General features: G+C 33.0%; 1 protein-coding gene across 1 annotated transcript in view; it reads right to left on the bottom strand.

Moving 5' to 3' along the window:
• Positions 1–7,278, bottom strand: part of LOC149570996 (uncharacterized) — a 100,674-nt gene extending 93,396 nt beyond the window's left edge. Inside the window, exon 1 of the mRNA XM_089808344.1 lies at positions 6,672–7,278. Within this exon, the coding sequence (XP_089664470.1) occupies positions 6,672–6,962 (291 nt within the window). The 5' untranslated portion in view covers positions 6,963–7,278. The remainder of the gene's footprint in view (positions 1–6,671) is intronic.
• Positions 7,279–19,412: the final 12,134 nt, after the last annotated feature.

Here is a 19,412-nt window from a genome sequence, read left to right as displayed (position 1 = left end):
ATTTTCATCTTTAGTTTCTAGGCTCTAGTTTCAATAAATTTCAACCAAATTAATGAGATTTTGCAATTTAATCCAATTTCAATTTTGCAATACAATTTCAAATTTTTCACTAAACAAAACATTCCTGGCAATTGAAATTCAAACTCCAATTTCAATTTCACTATAAAAAAGAAAATTTCCTTTTCACCAAAAAAATTCAAGATTTTCCAAAACGACTAAATCAAAAAATTTCTTTTTGAAACTACTCAAGCTTATACAATTATTTCAAATTTTCAAAAAAAAATCTCTAAGTCCAAAATTTGCAATTTTATCCTACCAAATATCGTTGAATTTTGTTTGGCCTAAGGACAAAATTACATGTTCTGGAAAATCAAGTTTTGCATCGGGTGAAAACAAATCAAATCCCTTTCCTAGCCCAAAGGCGTCCAAGGTGTAAAATTTTCTAATCGAAAACCTCTGGACAACTCCAAATTTTGCTAAGGCAACTGAAAAATGGGGTCCCCAAAATTTTGGGGCGATGGTGTGAAAACCTCACAACAAAAATCACTCCTTTCTATGGCCAATATTTTAACTCCATCGGGATTTATTGCAGACTCAAGATGCCATTGGCACACAACCTGTTTGTTGTTCTATGCACTTGAGGAATTGCAGGCTTATGTTTTGTTCGTTGTCTTTTTATCGGGCCTTCACTAAGACTATTACCTTATGGAAAATATTGCCACTTCCCCTGGGTTCAATTACCATGTCCTCCTACAATATAATTGTTGCATACACAATATTATATTTGTTGCTGCTTGGTCAATGTATGTTGACAGTATTTGTCGTCAATTACTCCATATCCTCCAAAGTTTTGGCAGCTTTCTTGAAGATGACATTGAAAATGGTAATCATGTGACTGGGCTGAAGACTCCCGATAGTATTCTCATAAGATTTTTCGGTCAACATCCATACTGGCATCGTTGTATTGATTTTTCTTTAACCGCTTCTTATTACTTCATGTCGTTACCTTGTAGTACATACACTGCATATGTAGTGTTAGGCAAATACATATATATTTTAGCATTTGTTAGCAAGTATGTAATATTTTAAAACTTCTGACAATATTCCTTGACTTATTCGTAGCCTTTGATGGCATGGACAATATGTTGCCACCAAATGCTTAAATGATATTGATGGAATCTTCTTTACATCCCATGAACTAATTTGGATTTATAACATCTTTCTTATTTTCCTTGGCACAGTCATTATTCTGTATTGAACTCATAACAATTGCTACATATTTTTCCTTGCATTTAATCCATTCTTTTTTGGTTAGATACCATCACATAATATTGGTCACATTGTTGCATTCGCTGTATGGTTCCCAAGGATGTCATGTGTTCATTATTAGATAAACACATGAATATGGCAGGTCTTTTATCACTATTCAAGTTTATTCATATAGATTGTTGTGTATAGAGTTTATTTACTCGTAATATGAGAGTGTCATCAGCAGACTTGTAAGATAAAATCATCAACGTTAAATAATTTGCATACTTGTCTTGTTTTCCTACTTTGATATCACTCTTTTCCATCTTTTTCAATACATCACAGCTTATCATATGAAAGTTGATCCATCAATCCTCAATCACCAAACTCCTCAACATTGCATATACTCTTCAATGCCTATCGCATACATTGTATTTGATTTGTATAAGTGCAATGTACAATTTTAGATCCATTTATCTTTAACTCTTCAAAAGTGCATAATCAATAATATAAACTTGACTTCTCTTTTGGTCCTTTTGGATCTTGCGAAATTCTTTCGACATCAATAAATAACATTCTTTATATGATATTGGCTTCCTTGAGACTTATCACACATGATAGCTTAGCTTTCTTGTAATTTCATGATTTTAACTTTGAGAATGATGATAGTTATACTGATAATCTCGGCAAAGGAAATCTATGACCATCTTCACAAGTTGTATGAGGTTAACAATACTAGCAAGGCTTTGGCTCTTCACATGCAGCTTCTTCATATCAAAATGGGCAAAGAAGACTCCATTAGTTCTTTCTTTCTGAAACATTCAGAATTAAAAGATCAATTGGATACTATTGGAGAGTCTATTAATGACAAAGAACTTGTCATGTTAGCCATGAATGGTCTCCCACATTTTTGGGAATCATTCATTTAAGGTATCAATGGTAGAAGCGAGCTTCCAAATTTTGATAGATTAAGATCTGATTGTATTCAAGAAGAATGCAAGTTGGAGGCCAGGGGAAATTCTTGCAAATCTTTCAATGAGGAAGATCAAGTCCTTAATAGTTAATACTCATAGTTCCAAGAAAAAAGGAAAGAAAAGGAATTCAGGAGCTTTGATGATAAGTATCCCTCTTCTTCATCTTCTGATTTTAAAAGGAAAAGAGATATGTCCAAAGTGAAATGTTTCAGAGGTAATAAATAATGTCATTATTCTAGAAAGTGTACTATGAATCTTGATCATCAAGTGGTTGTTTCTGATGTAAAAGATTCAAGTTCTTTCAAGGACTCCAACAATTATCCAGAAGGATTTCTTTTCATTTCAGCATTGTCCAGTAATGTTCCAGCAGATTGCAATACTTGGTTGATAGATAGCGGTGCTTCTCACCACATTTCAGGCTATAAGCAACATCTATCAAATTTTAAAGAAAAGGACTCTCACTTGCAAGTAATCATTGGAAATGATGCTTCCTATTCCGCTAAAGGGGCTGGTAACACTTCATTCAAATTAAGTTCTGGTATACCTCTTCATCTTAGCAATTTTTATTTGTTCCTGGTATCAAGAGGAACTTAATTTCTATTTCAGCCTTAGAGGATATAGGTTTTAATGTTGCTTTCACTAATGGAACAGTAGTTGCATGGAAGAAAACCTCTGATTTTAACTCAAGTGATTGGAGTTCGTCATGAACGTCTCTACAAGCTTTCTGTAAATCAAATTCGAGTTTTAAATCATGATGCCTCTGATAATAATTTGTTGTTGCATAGAAGGTTTAATCATCTCAACTCCAAATCTCTCTCTACTATGGATAAGCTGGTTGTATGTCTTCCTAAACTTAGTGCTTCCTATGATGGCATTTGCAAGGGATGTGCATTGGGCAAATTCACTAAGGATCCTTTTCGTTCAAGCGAAAGTAGAGCTAAGCATGTGCTAGAATTGTTTCACTCTGATTTGTGTGGGCCCATGTCTTCAGCTTCATTAAGTGGATTTTGGTATTATGTCACATTTATTGATGACTTCTCTCGCAAGACTTGGATTTTCTCTCTTAAATCCAAGGAATCTGATGAAGTATTATCTAAGTTTAAGGAATTTAAAGCTCTTGCAAAAAATATCACAGAAAAGAAGATCAAGACTCTCAGATCTGACAATGGGGGTGAATTTATCTCTTGTGCATTTCAATCCTTTTGTGTTGATTTGGGAATTAAGAGGGACTTTTGCATTCCTTACAATCCTCAACAGAACAGTGTTGCTGAAAGGAAAAACAGAGCCATAGTTGAGGCTGCTAAAGCCATGATTCATGATCAAGGGTTGTAGATTTTTCATTGGGCTGAAGCTTGCAGGACAGCAGCATATGTTCAAAATAGGAGCCCTCACATTGATCTTAACAACATGACTCTGGAAGAAGCCTTTTCTGGTTCTAAACCTGATGTATGTCATCTTAAAATATTTGGTTGTTCAATTTATATTCATATTCCCAAAGATTAAAGATCTAAATTGGAACCCTCGGGAAAGAAGGGAATTTTTGTTTGTTATAGTGAATTGTCTAAGGCTTATAAAATTTACATTCTGGGTCAAAAGATGATTGAGTTAAGAAGAGATGTCTCCTTTGAAGAAAATTTGATATGTGGAAGATCTATCGAACCCTCTTCAGATATTGATATGGAAGCACCTGTAATCTCTCAAGAACTTCCTCTTGCTACTCCCTCTTCTCCTAGACTTGTTGAGAGGGAGGACTCTCCTGATGATTGTCTGCCTGATTTTGATGTTGGTCCTAGTGTTCCAGTGAATGAAAAGAAAAGCCCATTGTGGGCTAGAAATACTGTACAAGATGTTGAAAACATTTCAGCTCCACGGGGAACCCTTAGAGAAAGTAAAAGGCCTCAGAAATTTGACAGTTATGTAGCCTTGATGTGTAATATCATTGACTCTGAACCTTCTTGTTTTGATTTAGCTAAAGGACGGCAAGTTTGGAGAGACGTCATGTTGGGGGAGTATGATTCAATCATGAAAAATGATTTTTGGGAGATTGTCCCTCGTCCAAAAGGTAAATCTGTTATTTCTTCTCAATGATTGTTCAAAATTAAGCAAGGGGCTGATGGGAGTATGGAGAAATTCAAAGCCAGCTTTGTAGCAAGGAGCTTTTCTCAAAAAAAGGTATAGACTATGATGAGACTTTTGCTCTTGTAGCTAGATACACTTGTATTAGACCTATAATTACTATTGTAGCGGTTAAAAAATGGAAGCTACCCCAAATGGATGTCAAGACAGCCTTTCTTAACGGTTTCATTGATGAAGAAGTTTTGTGGAACAGCCTGAAGGATTCGTAATTCATAAACAGAGATTCTCATGTTTGCGAGCTGAAAAAAAGTACTGTATGGTCTAAAGCAAGCTCCTCAGGCTTGGTATGTTCGTATTGATAGATATCTTCTGAGCTTGGGTTTTATAAATAATGAAGTTGATCCGAATATCTATTTCAAAGGTATAATAACCTCATGCTGATCCTAGTTCTTTATGTTGATGATCTCTTCATTACTAATGATGATAAATTGATAGACAAATGTGAGAATGACTTAATTTCTGAATTTGAGATGAAAGATCTTGGATTAATGCACTACTTTCTTGGATTGGAAATTTTGCAAAAGTCTGATGAGATTAATCTCAGCTGAGGCAAGTATGTTGTAGATATTCTTAAAAGATTCGGAGAGCTTGATTGCAAACCAAATGTGACTCCTATGGAGGTTAATTTGAAAAGACTTCAAGAAGTTCTTGCTGATTCAGATTTGATTATTTCCGCTCTCTATAGACAGTTGATTGGTTCCCTCATGTATCTTGTTAATACTAGGCCAGATATCTACTATGCAGTTAATACTTTGAGTCAGTTTATGTGAGAACCAAGGAAATTTCATCTCATTGCTGCTAAGCACATTCTTAGATATGTCCGTTGAACTCTAAAGTATGGATTGAAGTTTTCACACACTGATGATCTTCAGCTTCATGGTTTTCCTGATTTAGATTGGGTTGGTTGCATTATGGACAGAAAGGTACTACAGGTTTTTGCTTCAGCCTTGTGTCTGCTATGATTTCATGGTGCAGCAAGAAGCAAAAATGTGTTGCTCAAAGCTCAGCTGAGGCTGAATATGTGGTTGCTTATACAGCAGCTCAAGAAGCAATATGGCTTCGTAAACTCTCATAGGATTATTTGGAGAATCATTGAACTCTACCACTATTTTTTGTGACAATCAGAGCTGTATTAAAATTTCTATCAATCCTGTCTTCCATGACAAGTCTAAACACATAGAAATCAAATTCCATTACTTAAGAGACATGGTGTTTCGAAAGATTGTGGAGATGAAATACATCAGCACAAATGAGAAAACTGCTGATATATTCACCAAGCCATTGTCTAAGGTGAAACTTTCTTATTTTAGAAATAAGCTAGGTATGATCAACTTTGAGACTTAAATGGATCTAAGTCTTGGTTTTGTTATTTATGTGTGAATAAACAAGGTAGGTTGTAAGATTTAGCTATGATAACTCTTTCACTCTAGGAATGATCATCATGTGGAGTGAATCCATGATGACATCACATGGAGTAAATCCATGATGGGAGTTTGATGTCATGTTGAGTTACTCCATGACAGTTCATGTGGAGATCATCCATGATTAAAAGGCTTAGCTGAGATTTTTACAAGTTTATCATGTTGAGTGATTCCATGATTTTTATTTGTGAATAAACTCTACATTGAGTGTTCTTATGATTATGAATAAAATATTTTTGTTCATTGAATGAACTCAGTAATTCCTAATTAATTTCATATTTGCCCAGAGGAAGTGTTAAAACTTATAGCATCATATGAAATATTTAATCTTGTAATTCAAGTATTCATTCTAACGATTCCATTGGTTAGATCTGTCGGCATATTGATAGGCAGGTATAGCTCTTTCAACATACCAATGTATGGCTCAAACGAAATTGGGAAAATGGGCAAACTTGTGTGATGCCAATATGACTACCAAAGCACTCTGAAATTCATTCATTGGTTCTGATTTTAGCCCTGATGTGATATCTCACTAAACAATTCAAAGGCTCCATTCCTGTTTTTCTGACTTCCCTTTGCTAAAGTTTGTTTGAGGCAATAAATGTATAAGATACATAACACAGTCGTCAGAAGAACCTAGGTTCGAACCCAAGCTGGTAATTGGAAAATACTATGATATAACCACAAATAAATATTGAAAAGTAAAAGCAAAGATTAAAGGAGCATCCTCGCATGCAATTTTGCTCAGCAATCAAGCATGGCTATAACAACAGAAATTAGCAAACAACATGAAAGCCTTGTCGTGTACCCACAAATGCCTGATAAAATATGTTCTTATTTCTCAAAACAGAATCAAAATTTCATTGCAGGTGAAAAGTTTAAGAGAAATGACCTGAACTTGACCCTTGCGAACCGCTGAATATTTCCTAAATCGGTACCTAACAATGGACGAAATCAATGGTGGAATTTCTGCAGCACGAATAGCATGCACTGTTGAAGTACAGAAGGACGGGTATCTAAGATTCCATTGGTATTGCCCAAAATTATTATCACTATTGTTCCATTTACAGATGGAAAAGCTTTGCCCCCCTTCGAAACCTAATTTTACTCCGCTGCTTCCTCTAAGTTGAAAAGAAGTTGCCAGTCTCAACCATGTTGTAGGGCATATGGTAGAAACGCACATTTTCTAATAGCTGCAACGCTTGACCATTTACACTAATGGTGGCCAAGCAAGAATTGGTGTCTTGCTTTTTTCACATATGCTCGTTGTTTGTTTCATCTACTACTTCATATCCAATCAGCCCATTCTTTCAAATTTCAAATTTCAGCATAGGGTGACCGTCTAAGTGGCCTCCAAGTGCTAGATATGGTGACCGTCAAATTCCAGGCTTCCTGACTATATGCTACGAAAAGCTGTGTGTTCTCTTTGCCCACTGATTTTTCTTGAAGGATATCTTTCCGAATTGAATACATTCCATCGTCTGTCATACAATATTCCCAATATGATCAGCCCTAACAAAAGGATCGAATGGTGAAATTTGAAAGAATAGGCTGGTTGGACACCTCTACATCAGCCACATATTTGCACCTTGGTAAAAAAACATATTGGTAAGGTAGCAATTATGTTATTCAATTGTATGTGTTTGCAAATTACTAACACATATTAATACAATTAGCTAATAGGATTGCTAATATACTATTGTTTACATTAACAATATGTTTTTTACCAAAGTGCAAATATGTTGTTGCCTCGACAGAGCCCTCAACTTGGCTCCTAGTTGCATGGCTAGGAGAGTTGCATGAGATTCCGCTACATTATTAGTTCCATCCAGTTTTCTTTCTGATGTTATGGCTTTAACCTCCCCATTAGCCTTTCTTGCAATGGCCCTTGCTCTTGAAACCCCCGAGTTACTTTTAGAGGCTCCGTTGAAGTTATTTTTTATCCAACCTTCATCCAGCGGTATTCAAATTGCATTCTCCCTACCTTTTGTTTTGTCCACTCTCCTACTTCCATCATTATACCAGTTAATTTTCACATCTAACCAATTTCTCTGAATCAAACAATCCCATGAAGAGAAAATCCTATTAGCCTATCCTCGAAAAGTAATTACTTGCAACATTTCCCTTAATTACTAACACATATTATACAATTAGCTAACATACTATTGTTTATTAGCAATGTGTTTTATATTTGCACCTTGGTAAAAAAACATATTACTAACAAACAATAGTATGTTAGCAATTATGTTACTTAATTGTAAGTGTTTGCATATTACTAATACATATTAATGTAATTAGCTAACATTATCACTAACATACTATTGTTTGTTAACAATATTTTTTTTACCAAAGTGAAAATATGCTATTGCGTAGATAGTGTCATGCAATGTTTAAGCCCATAGAAGTCGAGCACGAGCACAACTTGGCACAACTTTCGACGATGCAAATAAGTTGCACCGTAGTCAATGCCCAAGTTGAGGGCCAATAATTTTCATTTGGAAAAAGATTCAGAGATCATAGTCAGTATGTTTTAAATGAGACATTCACAAACTTGGTATTTACAAAGCCAAATAGATGAAATTATTAAATATTTGGATAAGTTCACGAACTTTAAAATTAACCACACTTTAGAGAGGCGATAAATTTATCCAATATTGGAGAAGTGATGTTGGAGAACTTCAACGACTATTCGCAACAAGAGTTATTATAGTAAAGTAATGGCACATCTATAAAGATGGTGGGAGATGTGATGTAAAATTGTAATTATGAGACAAATTAAAGACTGCCCAAATGGATATGATGGTGGTTTTCGGCGGCATTCCTAAACTCCGAGAAGAATTAATTGTGAGGTGACAGACAAAGCGTGTGAAGGGAAGAGTATAGAGCAACAAGAGTGGTTATATTACTAGCAGCAAAGACAAAGTGTGGTAAGAAAGTAAGGATTTCTTATTTTATTTTTTTAAGGAAGAAGAAAATGAAGATGGAGGTCACTTTTTTTAGTTGATTCAAACAAACAACTAAGAGCTTTCAAGGAACCTGCAAGATGGGAACGATTTAAAGGTTTACTAAAAATAAAAACAAAGGAGATGATCTCAGTTGTGTTGGAGGTTATTGGAGACCAGTTCCAAGAAAGAGCTATAAAAAGGCGCACAAACCTGGACATGATTTTAGTCTTCATTGCATGGGGTTTGGAGCTGAACAAGAGCACCTACAAAGTGGAATCGGTAACACGAGCATTGTTTGTAGAGGATATGCTAGATAGACTAGAATCAATCATGGAGTGGTTGATTCTAGGTATTGGGAAAGATATCAGTGAGTGTTTTGTTGACAAGGATGATGCTCGATGCTTCAGCTACATGCCCTTTTTGCACTAGAAAGCACAAGTTGATAAAACCCTAATGTATAGGAAAGTAGAGGATGCTTGGCATAGAGTAGTGAGGGAACTGGGGCTTGTGGAACAGTTAGAGCAAGATCCAGTTGTCAGGCTATGGAGGAATGTTCCTCGTCGCAAAAGAAGCAGTGGAGGCTCTTGGCAGGATCGGGCGGAGATGAAGGGATGAGGCACGAGAGATTAACAAAATATAATTTTGAGGACGACAGTCAAGCGATGAAGGGAATGAGCAAAATTTTGAGTTTGCATGGAGATGACGAGAAAGATAGAGAACTTCAGTCAACTATATGAATTTGAAGGAAAACCAGGTTTGAGTTTAGTATAGTCAAAACTGCAGATAGATGAAAATGCAACATAAGAGAGATAGAGCTCAAGTATGAGCTAATATCTTAGTTTCAAAAAATGTTTTTTATGGATGAATTTGTAGTATGTAAAAATTTAGACTATATAGTTCTAAAATAGAGGAAAGGCTAATAGATGAAAATTAGCTATAAAGGGGAAGAAAGAATGTATGCTTGAAGGGTAGAAGAGGTTGATGATGGTAGGACTTGATCCATTATGGAAGTTATGTACTTATGTTTTTCTAATTAATACAGAAAACTTATTATCGATAAAAAAAATGTGTTAGTAATTTGCAAACACTTACTATTAAATAACATAATTGCTAACATACTATTGTTTGTTAGCAATATGTATTTTTACCAAGGTGCAAATATGTTGCTGCATAGATAGTGCCTAAAATCTATACTTATAATAAAAATATACCACAGTAATTTTTTTTTAAATAAAATAAAAATCTTTTGAATTAATATGGTATTGCATAGAGGAAAAAATGAAATCATATTTTTTAATTTTATGAATTTAATTTCAGCTTTTATTTTAATAAAAACATACCACAATAAGTTCTTTAAAAAAATAAAAAAATAATTTTCAATTAATATGATATTAAATAGTAAAGAAAATGAAATCATATTTTTTAATTTTATGAATTTAGTTTTTTTTACTCATAAACTTTTATTTTAAATATAAATATCTGAAATATATAACAATAAATTTCTAAAATATATATACCAATAGATACAATTTGATAAATAGACGAATTAATTTTTTAAATAATAAGAATATAAAATTGTCATAAGTATTACAAAATAGGATAAATAACTAAAACAAAACAAAATTATCACTTCATCATTAATAATAATAATACTTACAATTCAAAATATAAAATATAATATTAATATTTTATTAAAATTTACGACTTTCCCCCCTCATCTGGCACTGTTTTAGTTGACTGGGGACTTGCTTCTTATATGGTTTTTTTAATGAATAGTATCTGATTCTGACTTCGGTCGTGTGAACTCTTGAGGGGTGATCTTGTATCCTCGGCCCCCTTTTTTGTGAATTGTACTCTTAGTATATTTTTATTAATAGAAAACGACTATTCATCAAAAAAAAAATTATGACTTTAATATAATATCATATTTGAAAAAAAATAACTTTGAAAAAAATGCTTTATTTTTTTGCACAACAAACTTTATCAATTAAAATTAAATTGCTTACAACAAAGAAAATGAACTAGTTATAAACATTATGCTAAGCTTAAGGAAAATTTGGTGGGAACATATCGGAAGTCATGTAGGTCAAATTTGACTCATGTCATCCTGGTCACATCACCATTCCTTGTTTCATTGCATAGCAGAGAAGTCAAGCATGAGCAGGACTTGGCACAACTTTTGACAATGCAAATAAGTTAGACTGTAGTAGGTGCCTTCACATTATAACTTAATTTGTACCTTTATTTATTTCAATAATTGCACAACCAATAAAATAATTACAAATTATTATTGTACTTGTCAATACTATTGCATTCACTTTATCTCAATACTCAATAAATGTTAACTAATGAAAATCTTTCTCATTTTTTTCATTATCCAAATATTTATTTATAAAGTTTAAATTTATATTATTTATTTTTTCCATAAAAAATATTATTTATTTGCATTCTCGTTGGTTTAAACCAATTTGTGATATAGAAATGCTTTAAGAATACCGTATTGTATAATTTTAGCCAAAAAAATTGTATGTGATTTCATTTTATATAAACTTAAATATTAACATAATATAACAAAATTCAATATAATTCTTTGCTTTTGTAGAGTACAATGTTTATGGTTTTTTAAGTTTTAGACTTTGAAAATAATTTTGTAAATTATTTAATATTTAATAAGAGCTCTATTGAGCACGAGTCCCTGCCTACTGCTAAAGTATGAGAAATTATTATAACTAAATATATGTAATATTAGTTAGAGATATAATATGTGAATATACAATATAATATTTTGATATTAGTTCTAGATATTTATTTGATTTTTTTTATAGAAAAGATTAACATTTATGTATTATAAAATATATTTGATTATAATTATGTAACAATATTAAGTTAATTTTTATTAGTTTATAGATATATAAAAATTAAGTTTAGGAAAATTGTGTGAATCATATGGTTAATATACTAAATCTTGATGTGATGTATATGTGAAAAGTTAAATTTGACTTGTACTATATAAGACATTTAAAGCTTGTATTAGTTTACATTACTATATTTGTAAATAAAAATATAGTCCAATAGGTTGAAATAAATATTGCTCAATGTTAATTATTACTACTATTGCAATTAAATTTATGTTAGGCTTATATATTTAATTTCTTAATGCATATTTATATATATTTCATTCACTTTTCATCGTGAAACATGAAAACATTGAAATATATTAGACTTATTTGTCTTAATATTTATTTTTAGCGAAAATTAAATTTTGACCCATAATAGAAATATTGAAAAACTCTACATACAACATAAATTTTGAATGATTTTATAGATTTAATTTTTTAACTTAGTTAAATAATAAATAAATTTATAGATTAATGAAAATTAAATTTTACTATATATATATAAACTATTTAATGATTTTGATCAATATGAAAAATTGAGTCATAATAGTATATAATTTATTTATTTTTAAATATTATTAAAGTTTCAAAAATATTATTTACAAATGCTAAATATTTATAATATCTTTATTAGTCTTAGCTAAAATATTAATTAACCTAAAAGTAGAAAATATTTTATCTTTCAAATCATTAACAATTTTTACTTTTATGCTTCAAGTCTAGTCTATAAGTACTCAGTGTCTCGATGTAGATATTACCTAGATAGCTTATTTAGGATAACCACTTATAAGGATAGGTGGTTTGGGGTTTCTTGTTAATTAGTGTTCTTGTTCCTTATACTTCCCGTAGGTACATAAGAGTTAGGTGGTTTAGGGTTGGTTCTTTTTTAAGTCTTAGTAGCTTTTTAATGTTCTCACGGGGTTCTTTAAATTATAGGATAAATTATGATTAGTTTCAATAATCATTTAGGTTTTGTCACTCCTTGCAATGATGCATGTCTTTTAATGGTAGCTTATCTACCTCATGATTCTCCAATGACGTCAAGCATCTTAGTTAGTGCAGAACAGTGGAGCACCTTCTAGAGAAATCGTTGTCATGTCTTATTCTTCTTGTTATAGTGCCTTGTCTTTGTCATTTGGTTTGTCACTTTACAAACATGTATTCAAATATATGTTTTTTTCATACCGCCGAGGTCTGCACTATGGCCTTTCGAGGCAACATCAAACCTAAAAGATGGAGTCAAATTCTTAAGCCAGTTGATGAGATGACTCACATTGTAGTAAGTAGGGCTATTGGTGAAGGTTTTTTCAACTATGATTTCACTTGGAGAAGGAATAGCGATATCATTGGCATATTCATTGGATGCATGGCCAAAGTCAAGATCTCCAAATGGACTATAGTAAGACTCTATTTTAACATCTTCAATTCTACTTGGTGTCATGGTGTTTTCAAAGTAATCATGAGTTTGGATAAAAATTTATGTGTGCCTCTCTCGAAAATGTATATGAATCACCTACCAAGAAGTATGGTTGTGGCAAACATTCTTAGGAGGCTTGCCATAGTAATTAGGGATATGGCTACATTCAATTTGGCTTGGCCTAAGATGGAATCCTGATTCCATTTCCTCCTTCACTAGAGAAAGATCAGACTGGATCAAGGCCTCGAATGGCTTAGTGATTATCTCGGCCTTTTCAAGGCTTATATCCACCCGGGAGTGGGTTTTGGTAATTTGGATATGTTGGATTTCTGCACTCCCAATATTGAGAAGACTAGCAGAGCAAGATCTTTGTTCAAATTTAACCCTCATTTTCAATCTAAAGACCTGAATGACATTACAAAAGTGATTATGGTGTTCTAGAAGAAATAAGGAGTTCTCAAGTTTCAATGGTTTTGGATTCTCAATTTGTTTTGCTCTAGTGTGTTGGCTGGGCTAAGATGTAATATCTCCCTCAAAATTTGGGAGATTTGTTAGGGATTCTTGGTTTTCAAATATGCGGTTAGCTTAATAGATCCTGTCATTTTTTCACATCATTCTAGATAAGTATATGCCAGCCCTTTTTAAGGCTCTTTTAGTTAAGATAAGAAGCTACTAAAGGTTGATTCTAGGATGTAATCAAGGAACATATAGTCTCTGTGTTTTTTGGATTATTAGATGTTTGGGTATAATTATAATTATCTGCTCTCAGTATGGACTTAAATAATAATCATTAGTATGAATTATTCATCTCTTTTGAAGGCTTCATTTCTTGTATTAAGTTTATCTGAACTTTCATTTCATTATGAGTTATCTAGTAATGCATCAGGCTTGATGCATGGAAAGTTGGTTTGGAAATTTAGATATAGATTTATGTTGTTCGAACAAGTAGATTTTTGAATTTCATGTATTAAATTTATTCATGGTAGACCAAGTTATTTGTATTTAGTGGATCACTATGTGTTTTCATTCCTAATTCGAAGGGTTTGATAGTCTGGGACTCAACTCTGTTTTATTTTAATTGATTGACGATTGGAAATAGTAAAGTTGGGTTGTGGAGCTGAGTAATCAAGGTATCAATTGGCTCTAACAGTAGTTAATTCAGTCTGCCCTGTTTCATCTCTAGTTCTTTAAATAAATTAAGTCTAGATGTAAGTTGTGATGCTCTAGTAGACTGAGACTAATTCTTCTAATTCTTTTGGCTCCACAAAGTAGCTGAGGTTTAGTTTTGTCATTTTCATGTAATAAGCATGCTGAAGTTTATCATAGTTTAGCATTCTAAAGAATTTTTAAGATAGTATCATTTTTAATTACAAGCACATATATAATGTATATGGTAGGGATTTAATACTAACTACTTTGCTGAAATTTGTATGGATTTAGTTAATTGAGTTGGGGTAATTTTATCTGGATGAGTTGGTAAGCTTCATTTCAAGTATAGTAGGATATAGTAATAATCCTAAGATAAGGGAATTAGCATAATCTTGCCAAGGTTCCTTTTATGTCTTGAAAATAAATATAGCACTACCACTAACCACATAGGTTGACAAGTCAGTAAGGTAGGATGAATGTTTCGTCTAGTTATGGAAGGAAGTAAAACGTAGTGGCTGGAATGGCTCATTAGCAAAAGGTCTCAGCTGTATATATCAATCATTTGATTAATTGTACTCATTAAATTATGAGATTGTCTATTATAATAACGTCAATTGTGATAATCTGATTGGGGTACGCCCCTTTTATCGTGTAAATAATAAAGGAATATGGTCCTAGGCCAGACTGGAGGTTTTCTTTCCCACTCTTTCCTACCAATGCTCGTTTGAACACTAGATTTTATTATAATTTATAAAAAAATTATTGATCAATAAATTCAAGGCCTTGGCCATTTATTGATAAAAAAAACAATTTTTACTTTTAAAATAAATATAAAACTATACTTAATATATCTATCTCACACGTCGTTGTGTGTAAATAAAAAAAATTCAATGTTTGACAAAAAAGAAAAGTGGTTTTAATTCCCTCATAGGTAGAGTCAGCAAAGTTTGGATGTTGTTGGGATAGGGGACCTACACGTGTTTGCATGTCCCACCAGGTACAGTCACATTATACACTTGCCTTTTTGGATGGTGAAGATTTGATCAGACAACTAGCAATGCATTCCTTATAGAGTACTATTAAGTGCAATTAATGTTGTCTATTCAAAGAGATGTATTTCTAAATTTTTGAACTGGGAAAATAACATAAAACCCCATGAAAATTACAATGGACCAATTGAAAATTAGAAATAAACTAACATAAATTAATTTAGAAATAGAAATCTTGTCAAACTTTAGAACTTGAGTATTTTTAGAGTTTCATAAATTAAATAGGGGGGTCTAGTGAAAACATTAGTACCCTACCTATATATAGGCAGGGACTAATAAAGCATTATACAACAAGTGATCAATATGAATTATATAGTATAGTGTATTCATCTAAAATTATTTAGATTTCTTGTATAGTGATTTTTTTTTTTTATTAATCAAGATTTATAAGATAAATTAAATATTGATTCTAAACTCTTAAGCACAATAACATTCATTTTCATGAAAATAATTAAATAAAAATAAAAATTAGAATTAGTGTTATAATTATTGATTATTATTATTATTATATTTTTGTAAAGTATAAAGAGAAAATTAGAGTGTCAAGGTTGAATAAAGGACAAAAGAAATATATGTTAGGATAGTAAAAATTTATGTTTACTACAATAGAAATCTGTGTTCAGTGAGGATTCAATGAGGAGTCTAGAGAAAATGAAGTAGGTTTTGTTCCTTTTAAACAAAGCAATTGTTCGTTGTTCCCTCTTATTTCAATCAATGTTTGGATTTTCAAAGATTTGTATGTTGAATATGGCATTTGATGCACACTTGCTAATCCTAAGACCAAAATTCTGATTAATACTTAATGTTGTTTTTTATTGGACAATTGCATTTTTTGGCTAATGTTGTTTTAGATCATATTTTACTTTGAAATAAATAAATTGGTGAATTTTATAAATAGGGTCTACTATGAACAAAGTTAAACAAAAATAATGTGAATGAAATGTGTAATTTTATTTTCAACATTTATGTGTGGAATATGGCATTTGATGTGCAATTGTTTATTCTAAGATGAATGTCTGATATGACTGAATAATGTTTAATGGTGATCTTGATTTGGATTATAGAAATTTTAGTTCATGTCATAACATTATGAATGATATTTAATAGAGTTTTTAGATCTGATTGTATCCATTTTTTAATTGTATTATATGGTCGCTTGAGAATATAGATATTGAAAAAATAAAAATATTGGTGAAAAGAGTTTAACACGGTCAATTCCATTACACAACATGATGAATTAAAGAAGTAAAATGTTTTCAATTTTGAATTGTTTCAATTTGGTGAATTTGAAATATGGTTCATTCTATTAGAGTTTCAATTAATTTATTTGACAGTTTTTAGGTAATACACAGTAAGAAACAAATTAAGTCTAAAAAAATTTATTTAACTTTAATTGTTGAACACTTATAATATATGAGTATTAGCATTGTTGGTGTAAATAAGTACTTTACTATTTACACTTACTTAAGTTTACTTAGGTTAATGTATTATTTTATTATATTGCATTATTTTATTATTTTTATTTGTGAGACACTTGGGAGTTTGCACACCTTTTGAGTTGTCATGTTGACAACACAGAAGTATGCAACTCTATTTTAGCACATGGTGTCTACAACACTATTTTGCGTGTCCCACCTTTGTAGACTTATCATCACATCACCGCACTTCCTTCCATGCTTAATGGAGGATAACCCATATCTGGTGGACATGTGCTTGGTTGTATGACGCTTCATGGTGCTAACTTCTATGCATTCTAGAAGCTCTCCTAAGGCCTTTATATTCAAGCACTCCTAGTGTACTCTGTGAGAACCAAGTTATTGAATACATTGTTATTCTGATCATACTCTCTCCATTTTTGGTCTACAGTTGTGCTTGTGTTTGAGTTCTTAGTTCTTGGGTGAATTTTCCCTTAGGCAAATTCTTACATGGTATCAGAGCTTGGAGACTTTCTCATCACAAGCCATTTGAGACCTCTTGTTTGCTTCATCACCTCAGCCTGAATCTGGAGTGCTGCAAAAATTGGGAGTGTCTAGGACCATATCTAACCTCTCCATTACATTTGGAATGCTAAACCAGTGAAAATCGACTATAAGCATGCCTACCTTGGCTCAAAGTCGATTGTGAGGCAAAAAAAATTTTGCAGATTAGAACCCGGAGGCCCCAATTTGCAGTATAGGTATGATTATTTTTCGCAAATTCATTTGATTAATTCAAATCTTCACATTTGATTTCTCTGTAGTTATTTTCTGTTAGTTAATTAGCAGAATTTTAGAGAAATTTTTTTTGGCAGACCCGGGCTGTGACACCCCAAATCTACCATTTTTGGAAGGTATTTTATTTTATCACAGGGAGTTATTTTATTTATTTGGCGAAGAGGGTCGTACTGCATAACCCAACACCCTTCTTCACAAATTTCTCGGCGACCACATTAACCGATAGGCAAATCTGTATTCATATTTGCTGTCGACCCAACCGAACATACAAAGCCCGATAACACATCCACCGACGAACTTTGTTCTTTACATAAGTCTTGCGGCCCTTTTCATTTAAAAGAGTCTGCAGACCCCAGCCTGGCCGATGTGGGATTAAATCTCGATTTTCAGCCGCTGCAAATCACTTCCGGCGCTCACGTTTGGTACCTTCGACCGCCGTTGTTTCAACGATTTCTGGCCGTTGATTGTTTACGAACCTAGGCACGCCATTTCCTGCCAAGCTTAATTTTTTGACATCATGTTAACTAGATCCTGGCATGTTCGACTGTTTTTCACCGATGTGGAGCCATTTCCGATGATTGGCGAGTGCAGAGGTGTTTTTCGACACAAACTTTTCCTGCCCGCATTTTGGAGATCCCACGTAATGTTGTGGTTGTTCGAGAGGGTTCAAAAGTCTCCAGCGACTGTTTAGACTCCTATCGACGATCCTTTCTTGCCCACCGAAGGACAGATGCCACATGACATTCTGTGCTACAATTTAAACTACGACACATGGCGTTATTTAATACGCCCACAATCTGCCATGGTGGACAACCCCATCACCGCCCAGCTGTAATTGACACGCAACTTTGATCGGACTGCCACATCACCCATGGAACTAGATAGCACTACCACATTAGCAGTACTTTTTGCCACGTGTCATGTCTGTACAGTACGGGCAGACACATCAACTGCCACGTCACCCCAAGGGTGTTGAATTTTTGCTCACGTCAGCAGCACACTGTGTTAAATTTAATGCTTGTTTGGACGTCATTCCAGGGCATTTTACAACTGTGTTGACGACCATTTGATCATCAAATTTACACTCACAGTTTCTCCTCCAGAACCCTCTCCAGATTGCTTTTTAGTTTGGCAGCCTAACTTTGCGACCTCGTAACTTGGACATCTGGACTCCGATTCAGGTACAATTTTTTTTGAAATCAGGTTAAATTTCCTGAATTTTCCAATGGTAGTGTTGTTTTCTAGTTTTGGTGCCCAGATTTTGTAGAATTTGCATTTTTTGGCAACTGTACCTGCATAATCCTGCCTTTTACAACTTTAGAAGCTTTGTACGAGCACATCCGGTCACTTTTTCAGGTTCCATTTTTTTTGAAAGTGCATATTTTTTTGTCTACTTTCCAGATCTGAAATCAAATTCTAGGGTTGTGTGGACCAATTTCTCACTTTCAGAATTAGGCCTTCTTTGGCATTGTAAAGCTTTGATTCTTTTCAGAATTGTTGTACATCTAAGCTACAGTGCTTAAGTGATAGATTTTAGCCTCATAAGGTAGTTGTAAAAGCCAAATCAGAAAGTCCACTTTGTTCATTTTGACAAGTGGCCCATTGTAAACGCACTACTTATAAAGTGCGTAAGCATATCTTTTGGGGGGGTCTTTTGATTGAGTGAAAAAGGGGGGTGTGTAGTGTGTTTTTGTGTCTCTCTATTGTACTCTTTCATTTCTGCATCATGGGTTTTAAATGTCCTCCTCTAACTTCACGCAACTATTCTACATGGAAAGATATTGCATGGAGTAGATTAATGGAAAAAGGATATAGTTTATATGTTGATGGTACTATTACCAAACCTACTGATGCTAAAGAACTCATTGATTGGACAAATCAAGACCGATAGGCTTTAGGTGTAATCAGAAGTTGTGTACATGGGGATCTTCTCTTTCAAATTAAAAATTGTTCAGAATCTAAG

This window comes from Cupressus sempervirens, chromosome 2 (genome assembly GCF_028749045.1).
Source record: "Cupressus sempervirens isolate cs-2001-9-10 chromosome 2, ASM2874904v1, whole genome shotgun sequence".
Lineage (NCBI taxonomy): Eukaryota > Viridiplantae > Streptophyta > Pinopsida > Cupressales > Cupressaceae > Cupressus > Cupressus sempervirens.
Note: the sequence above shows the minus strand (reverse complement) of the source record. Positions and strands in the feature narration are given on the sequence as shown.